The 9,553-nt window shown below is 34.0% G+C and overlaps 1 protein-coding gene across 1 annotated transcript; it reads left to right on the forward strand.

The window, feature by feature from the left end:
* Positions 1 to 1,987: 1,987 nt before the first annotated feature.
* Positions 1,988 to 8,902, forward strand: LOC149477192 (caspase-3-like). Its single transcript, XM_089710681.1, has 5 exons — positions 1,988 to 2,485; positions 3,476 to 3,654; positions 4,095 to 4,249; positions 4,921 to 5,292; positions 8,428 to 8,902. Exons 1-5 carry the CDS (start codon positions 2,083 to 2,085, stop codon positions 8,627 to 8,629), a joined length of 1,311 nt encoding a protein of 436 aa, XP_089566807.1. The 5' UTR covers positions 1,988 to 2,082; the 3' UTR covers positions 8,630 to 8,902.
* The last annotated feature ends 651 nt before the right edge of the window (positions 8,903 to 9,553 follow it).

Genomic DNA, 9,553 nt, shown 5'->3' on the forward strand with positions numbered 1-9,553 from the left:
GAAAAACTTTCAAGGAAAAGTTGAAAGGCCATAAAATTATCTATAAGTTGTACCTACATCATTTTTTCCTATATCCTACCGTTTCTGAGTTATACGCAGTAAAACATGATTTTGGCTCAAACAATTTCCACATCAATCGATCAAAAAATATTTCTTTCTTCCAAAAAACTCAAATGTGCAACTTGTGACCGGTACTGATAGATTGCTCTTAATTAGTTCTATAATTGGTAAAATAAACACATTCCTCCATGGAAGCCTTTAGGAGGAATCGATTGTCAAAATATTATATTATGGTAGTTTGAGTTACTGAACTTGATCTTTTTATTTTTTTCTTCCAAAAAACTCAAAAGTGCAACTTGTGACCGGTACAGATAGATTGCTCATAATTGGGTCTATCATTGATAAAAATACCAGATTCCACCACGGAGGCGTTTACGGGGAATTGAATTTTATTAGGGTAGTTACGATACTTGAACTTTTTATTTTTTTTCTCCAAAAAAACTCAAAAGTGCAACTTGTGACCGATACTGATAGATTGCTCTTAATTAGGTCTATAATTGGTAAAATAAACACATTCCTCCATGGAAGCCTTTAGGAGGAATCGATTGTCAAAATACTATATTAGGGTAGTTTGAGTTACTGAACTTTATCTTTTTATTTTTTTCTTCCAAAAAACTCAAAAGTGCAACTTGTGACCGGTACTGATAGATTGCTCTTAATTAGGTCTATAATTGGTAAAATAAACACATTCCTCCATGGAAGCCTTTAGGAGGAATCGATTGTCAAAATATTATATTAGGGTAGTATAAGTTACTGAACTTGATCTTTTTATTTTTTTCTTCCAAAAAACTCAAAAGTGCAACTTGTGACCGGTACAGATAGATTGCTCATAATTGGGTCTATCATTGATAAAAATACCAGATTCCACCACGGAGGCGTTTACGGGGAATTGAATTTTATTAGGGTAGATACGATACTTGAACTTTTTATTTTTTTTCTTCCAAAAAAACTCAAAAGTGCAACTTGTGACTGGTACCAATAGATTGCTCATAATTAGGTCTATCATTGATAAAAAAACCAGATTCCACCATGGAGGCGTTTAGGAGGTATTGAATTTTATTAGGGTAGTTACGATACATGAACTTTTTAACTAACTACCCTAATAAAATTCAATTCCCCGTAAACGCCTCCATGGTGGAATCTGGTATTTTTATCAATGATAGACCTAATTATGAGCAATCTATTTGTACCGGTCACAAGTTGCACTTTTGAGCTTTTTGGAAGAAAAAAAATAAAAAGTTCATGTATCGTAACTACCCTTATAAAATTCAATTCCCCGTAAACGCCTCCGTGGTGGAATCTGGTATTTTTAGCAATGATAGACCTAATTATGAGCAATCTATCTGTACCGGTCACAAGTTGCACTTTTGAGTTTTTTGGAAGAAAAAAATAAAAAGATCAAGTTCAGTAACTCAAACTGCCCTAATATAATATTTTGACAATCGATTCCTCCTAAAGGATTCCATGGAGGAATGTGTTTATTTTACCAATTATAGAACTAATTAAGAGCAATCTATCAGTACTGGTCACAAGTTACACATTTGAGTTTTTTGGAAGAAAGAAATATTTTTTGATCGATTGATGTGGAAATTGTTTGAGCCAAAATCATGTTTTACTGCGTATAACTCAGAAACGGTAGGATATAGGAAAAAATGATGTAGGTACAACTTGTAGATAATTTTATGGCCTTTCAACTTTTCCTTGAAAGTTTTTCTCTAACATGTACCGTTTTTGAGATTTAAGGGAAAAATGAAAAAATGGACCCATTTCCCCCCTCCCCCCACTCCGGGGCTCCTCCTAGTGGCCCGGGGTTTTAGTATGTTTATTACCTAGGGACTCTTGACATGTTTCCGAAGAAACATCTTACGTTACTAACTCACGCACTCTAGACCCCCCTTGGAGGGACTCATTCAATGGACTAAAAGTTATAATCAATAATCTTTATGCGGTATCGACCAGATAAGATTACTATAATACCAATAAACAAGTACACTGTTAATTTCTAAGAATAAACCCGTGGAAATGAACGACTCCGAATTTTTAGCTCCTATATACAGACCACTAAAAGTGTACCGGAGTGACAGTGAAGAAGACAATATAACTATTGATGCTGATTTGAAAAAACCACCGGAATATGAAGAAAAAGAGATTGAGAAAGAAGAAGAAGAATTGGAAGTAGAATGTCTTGATAATAATATTTTCAATCAGCGAGCGTTAAGCAAATACGCAACTACATATGAACTAGAGAAATTCGAGAAGAATCTTCTAATAATATTCAATCAAGAGAATATTTATGGTTATAAGCCGAGATTGGGCACTGAACAAGATGTGAGGGAATTGGAAAATACTTTTGCTAGGTTCGGATTTGTAGTGGAGGAACATAAAGACTATACGAAGGAGGAAATCTTTCAAGTGTTGGATACCTGTACGTATTTTGTTAAATGTGTTTGTGAACGTTTTTTTAATTTTATGTAACGTAAAGTTGATGTAAATAGATGAAATATATATTTGTGTGCGTGTACCTACAATCGGTATATAAATGTGGTCTGTATCGTTACGAAGGGAAATATAAAGGGTGATATTTTTAATTATTAATAATGTAGCTAATTTTATAACTAAAATCAATTATAACTAAAATAATTAATGTTGTGCGGTGTATAGGATAGGGTAGATGCAGATATTTCAATTGTTTCACTGATCGATTTTTTTCGCAGGTAAGTAGATGTTCGTGTTTCCATTCTATTACCCTAATAGTCCGTTTTTTACCGACCTATTTTTATCTAGGTTCTAGTCTCCTGGACCTTTCTGTTTATTTTTTTTAACTATATTAAGATTGTGTTTTGATTGTTCCTTGTATTGCGATTTATCGTTATTTTTGTATATCTATTATAACGTAGTTTTATAGAATGTATCCTGATACGTTCAGATAGAGGAACGCGGGGAAAATCGTTCGAGTTCTAACCGTAGCTTCTACACAAATCCTAGTTTATATTATAACTAGCTGTGCCCCGCGATTTTACCCGCATTGCTTCACACCTATTGGTCTTAGCGTGATGATATATAGCCAATAGCCTTCATAGATAAATGCACATATAGTGAAACACAAATCGGATCGGATCCGTGGTTCTTGAGATTAACACGTTCAAGCAAACAAACAGATTCTTCAGCTTCATAATATGAGTAAACCACGATCCGAGAGAGGCAACGGCACGTTGATAATGTAGAGGGCTTGTGCTAGATCTGTGGTAGAGGGCCTATATGTCTATGATAGGCTGTCATTGTTAGTGTTTATTTATAATCGCCGTAATGGCGGCAAATATTAACGATCATATTTTGTTGGGCCAACGCTGACCACTGTGTAGAGGGCCCATTGCCTTCACCGATTGGAGCACATATTATGTTATTTTATTTTCAGTTAAAAGGCGAGATTTCACGGACTACGGTTGCGTGGCGATCGCAGTTTTAACACACGGGACAAGGGACGGAATCCTCCGGGCGAGGGACCAGCAGTTTACCGAATTTGACATTATTGATGCATTGAAAACGCATAATAAGCCGACATTGATCACGAAGCCTAAGTTGCTGATTATTCAGGTATAGCAACACAATTGTGTTTATGTGTGTGAGTGTGTATGAGTGGAGTGCACCGCAAGAATTTCCGATCTGCTTCGCATCGCACATTCCTCATCTTCATCATCATCCTCATCCTTGGTGACCAAATTTTTCTTTGTTTATAAAAAAGTGCGGAATATATAATATAGATTTTTTAATATCTTTTAAAAACACGTTCAGTACTGCTGACTACACTTGAAGGAATGGTCGCCCAAACGGTTTGCCGCACTAAATCATATCGTAGAAATTCGCACCGCATCGCATCGCAGTTTTGTGTGGGAGCCCTTATTATGCAAAATTTTTATTTTGAAGTAAATAGCCATAGCTCTACAGTCCCATATGATTTTTTATTTATTCTTAATGATGACATCATGACATCATAACTACAAAAATAAATATTATATAGATTTTTTATCTTCCAGGCTTGTAGAGGATCAAAGGATATTCAAGGAGTTATCGTTGGAAGGAGTGCTAAAATACGAAAAGATATTGATGACGATTTCAATCCATACACATTGCCTGTGGAGGCAGATATGTTTGTACTACATAGTTCTTATATGGGGAACCCTTCACATAGGTAACTATAAAAAATATTATATTTATGAAGCGTACGAAAAAATACAGTAAATCTTTGAAATGTATTAAAGCGTAAAATTGACAATTATTTGAGTTTTAAACACCTTAATTTTTTATGTTTGTCTATCTATCGTTTGGCTATCCTTTCGTTGCGAAGTTAAAATATCGTCTGATTTTCTTGATTACCGTGTATATCGCGCAAATAACATTTTAAAACATGCATAAAATCTGTAGTTTTTGACATCAACGAAAAATTAGTTATGTAGGCGTAACGTCAAGGAACGTGCGATTTATATATTATAACGTTTATATATATAACGTATCTTAGATTTAAACTACCTTAATTATCTACCTATATTTTAATTTATGAAGTGAAACTTCTTTATCGAGGTTGGAAAAAATTTAGTGTAACATTTTTTCTTTACGCGTGACATTTTACCGTTACGCGCCATCTTTTTCTTATCCCTACCACGCGTAATTCGACATATTTCTGTAAAGTTGCATATAGTAAATTATTTTTTGAAAAATAAGGGCATAAAGAAGTTTACTAACTCAGGCCCCGGAACCACAGACACAATGGAAAATCTATTGTGTCCGGGACCGATCGGCCCGCTTGGGGCTCAATGGGTTTCGTGTGTACACTAATTCACACACACATTTTTTTTATTACAGGGACGAAATAAACGGCTCCTGGCTAATACAAACACTATGCCACAAAATAAAGCTTCTCTCCTCAACCCACGACTTAGAACACATCATAATAGACGTCAAACGTGAAGTAGCGATCGACAAATACCACGAAGAATACAACAGACGAACTTTGGAAATAGACACAAATAAACAAATCCCAGTAGTCACATCAACGTTAATAAGAAAGTTATATTTTAGAAGATTTGGGGAGGAAAATAACGCGGTTTCCCATACAGATAGTAATTTAGTGCAGTCTAAGAATGAGGTGTTGGACGCGTCAAGTCCTGTGTCGTTGGAGTTTGGCCCGTGTTTGTGTTTTTTGGACTATTACGCGTATATTAAGAATTGTTTGAGGTGAGTATATGTATATATTATGGTAAATGTACCTACCTAATATTGTGTAAAGTTATAATGCAATATTGATGATTTTAAAAGAGCAACTACGGAGTTGATTGCCGGTTTTTCTCCGTGGAAACTGCTTTCCGAATAGGTGGTAATTGGTAAAATTGTTGTGACGATTCAATAGTGCTTCTAGGTCTGATTGAATAAATAAATAGAAAAATAGTATTTTTTTTGTAGATTTTTAGCATTTTCGTGACTTTAATTGTAAAATTCGCTTTAATTGCGCCTTTAAGTGATTTCCATCGAATGATATGGAAGTTTTATAAATTGTGGAAAAATTAGATTTTTTATATCAATGCATATAATGTAAAATGTACAGATATTGCATTTTTGCATCATCTTATTTTAAAGGAGATAGTATTATCTTGTCAATGCTTATTATCTTTGCAAAAAAAGGAAAGTTTTAGACTTTTCAATTTCATTTGTATAATGTAGAATGGTAGAGAAAATATTCGTGCAAGAAGTTGCAAGCCTACGTTATGTTTACAAGCTGGGTTGGTGGAATAGTCTTTGATCTCACAGTAATTTGACCTACATTCAAATTTAAAATGAGGATAATTTTATAAAAAAAAACTACCTTTTTTCAGACAAAAAAGTTAGAAACCTGAAAAATATTTAGTTATTTTTTTTAGTTAATATTTGACATTCCATTTGATTAAAATTCAATGAATGAATAATACACTTTAAAAAAAACAATTGAAATCGGAAATCGGGGATTTTCAATGGCATGTATGAGTAACCGTTGATGTCACTCAAGATAATAATTGCAATGACAATCTTGATTATATATTCACGACAATAATACAATAATATTATATGATTAACTATGTTATTTAGAAAAATGTAGCTTTCTGCTGGTGAAAGAATTTATGAAATCTGCCCAGCAGTTTGTCAAAATATTGCAAAAATACATAGATACCTACTTAATAAAAATAATAATCTATACTAATACGTCATATTATAAAGAGGAAAGGTTTGTAATTAGATTTAGAGACATTTATGTATGTATGTATGGTTTTCACGCATAAACTGCTGGACCGATTTTGATGAAATTTGGCACAAACAATCTTTAGACCCTGAGGAAGAACATAGGCTACCTTTTATTGCGAAATATGTACCACGGGCGAAGCCGGGACGGACCGCTAGTAAAGTATAAATCAAAGTAGATGTTGCTGTCTGCCTGTCCCTAAAAATTTCTTCAAAAACGTAAGCGCGGAAATTATCGAAAAAGTATTTGTAAATTCTCAGTCAAAGTAATCGTATCGCCATCGTCATGACGTCATTATTCGGTACAAATAAAAATTAGTTCCTTTTACACATGGCAGGGGCGCTTTTCAATAACCCATACAAATGCTCTCAAATCGAATACTTTGCTGATAGTTTTCGTGCTTGCACTTGAAAAGCTATTCGTCATACAACTTGAAGGATTACATGTTTTGATTGATGTATTTGAGGTTGAATTACTCATATACATGATATATATTAGACCGGGAGATACTGACACAAAATTTCGAGTCATTTGTAACAGGATGGCGGTTCTACAGGGGTCTTAGTACGCAATGATAAAAAGAAAAATGATGGTGTGATCGCTGGTATCGGTGGTTTAGTCGCGTGGGCGTTAGCCGAACTCGTCGGAAAAATAGCGAAAGTCAAACGATTTGTAACACAAAAATTTTAGTATTTACCGATAGCCCATAAAAAAGAAGTAGGCGGTAGTGTCATGCCATACTTTTCCGGTGTGACTTACAGCCCGCCATACCGACGCGAATATGTTGATTTAAATAAAACAATTATTCAACCATTTGTACCAGGCTAACTTTTGCACAGGTAACCATCGTCGTGCAGCCATTTACGAAAATCGCCATGCCATACTTTTCGGACGATTCCAAATGGTCGCCATACCGCCGAAAATCTGCAAAAAAAATTTATTTCGCCAAACTTTTGGTACCAGTATTGCATTTGGATTTTTGGAGAGTATTTGATAAAATGTGACCATTATTATATTTGCCATACTTCTAGTAGGGGGAAAAAGTGCTGTCATACTTGAAAAATTAATTTAGTATTAATTTATATAAGTGAAGATTTCCAACACCTAGATCTTTGAAATTTTGTATTTATATTCTTTGATCCTCAAACTTCCAGGAAAAATAAGTGCCATACTGTTACAAATCGTTTGACTTTCGCTATTTTCCGACGAGTTCGACTAACGTCCACGCGACTAAGCCGCCGGTACCAGCGTTCACACCATCATTTTTCTTTTTGTCATTGCGTACTAAGAACCCTGTAGAACCGCCATCCTGTTACAAATGACTCGAAATTTTGTGTCAGTATCTCCCGGTCTAATATAATTATGACGAATACGTTCCTGCTGTGTTATTGATGCATCCTTTTTGTTTTGTGTAGAATAATGCGTCACTTTATGGCAAGCGATATCGATTATTTTAATATGTAAGATGCGTTTCTGTTATATGGTAAACTAGCTTTTCGCCCGAAGCTTCGCCTGCGTAGTCAAAGGAAAGCATAGGCAAAAAAAACGTACAAACTTACGGATTTATATTATCAGTAGGATTATCATTATATTTTGTAGGTTTTATTTCTATGCATTTTTTCGAAAAGGTTGTATCGAAAATATCACTATTTTAAATAAGTGTTGCACTATTGGCTATTGCGTTTATTTCGTATGTTGTTGCGTGGGACTGGGTAGATACCTAAATCGATTTTTCAAGGAACTGTAAAATTAACTTAATCAGTTGTATAGATTTCATGGTATTATTTCTTTTTCATGGGCCTTCTCACAATGGGCAACGTTGGGCGAGTAGAGATGTTAGTGGCCTAATTGTCTATGATCGGCTGTCACTATAGTCTGTAGGTGTTTAATCATAATCGACGTAATGGCAGCAAAAATCGACAATGATTTTTTGGGCCAACGCTGCCCAAAGTGTAGAGGGCCCATGCTAAAAAAATAACAGCTCTTCTTTTATTTATTTTTCAACTTTTAACCCCATGCATATGCAACCTTATGCATTTTTTTTCATTTTTTATTGTAAATGAAACCTTTTTTATGAATATATAACATTTTTTTTACAGGTTATTCCTCGACAAGAACCCCGAAGACGCAACAGCGCAGTCGTTTTTCGATATTTCCGAATCGTTCGACGACAATTTTGAGTTCAACTCAGCTAAAGAGAAAATGACGAAAGCTATTTGCAATCATTTATCTATTTATGCAAAGGACTTTGAATTTTACAAGTACCTTTATATAAAAACAACAGTGGATAGATTGAAATAGATATAAAAAAGAGCGTGTGTGCCGAGCACACGTGTCAAAAGTGAAACTTCTTTGGAAAGATTCAAGATACATCTAATCATGTCATGTTGAGCAAAGTGTTGTACCCACGAAGGTTTCTGAGTTGACCAATCTTTGACAATGTACCACAGGTGAAGCCGGGGTGCACAGCTAGTATTATAATATTTTTAATAAAGTCTAGGTTTTGTTGAATGTATAGAGACCGTTTTAGGCCTCTTGATGATGTGATTTTGTAAAACGTTGGCTAATTATTAATGTAAATAAATAAAATTGAATATTTAAGTATGTTGTTTAAGTATTTTTTTGCATTTTTTGAACATCGAGTGACCTGTGGGCTGTGATGAGTAAGATATAATTATTTATATATTATTCATAATTGATCGACATGGTAAACAATAATAAAACCACTGTTTTATTGTTATTAGGGCCGATTTTTCAATGCTTGGATAAAACTTATTCGTCGAATAATGTATAAAACTACCATTTTAAAAACGTATTATAATTGCCCGTATTTGAGTGACAGTTTACATGACATTTTAATATTATTGTGTAATACTTTATTGGACGGATAAGTTAATATATCCAAGCATTGAAAAATCGGCCCTTAGATAAATAATATTTATTTCTTACATATAAAACTTACTGGAGGAAAAAGATAGAAGATAGAAGAATAGGATGAGGTATAATAATTTCGTTAACATTTTCCTAATAATTATATAACCACAAAATAATGATAATAGGTACGTAATTGAATTAAATTAACACAAAATAATTGATCAGCGAATTATGTGACGCATAAGTTGTCAAAATTAAATACTTTTACAGGAATTTTAGTCACAAAATAATCTATACTAATATTATAAAGCTTAAGAGTCTGTTTGTTTGTTTGAACGCGCTAATCTCAGG

The sequence above is a fragment of the Colias philodice genome, chromosome 25 (genome assembly GCF_061535455.1).
Source record: "Colias philodice isolate Cphi_HAF_F1 chromosome 25, ilColPhil1 Martin Lab GWU primary, whole genome shotgun sequence".
NCBI classification, from domain to species: domain Eukaryota; kingdom Metazoa; phylum Arthropoda; class Insecta; order Lepidoptera; family Pieridae; genus Colias; species Colias philodice.

What these genes read in the sequence shown, in the direction of transcription:
- LOC149477192 (XM_089710681.1), top strand. Translation starts at nt 2,083, where the DNA reads ATGAACGACTCCGAATTTTTAGCTCCTATATACAGACCACTAAAAGTG. An exon ending in ATGGGGAACCCTTCACATAG is followed by an intron (nt 4,250 to 4,920) that starts GTAACTATAAAA and finishes TTTTTATTACAG; the next exon opens with GGACGAAATAAACGGCTCCT. An exon ending in TATATTAAGAATTGTTTGAG is followed by an intron (nt 5,293 to 8,427) that starts GTGAGTATATGT and finishes TTTTTTTTACAG; the next exon opens with GTTATTCCTCGACAAGAACC.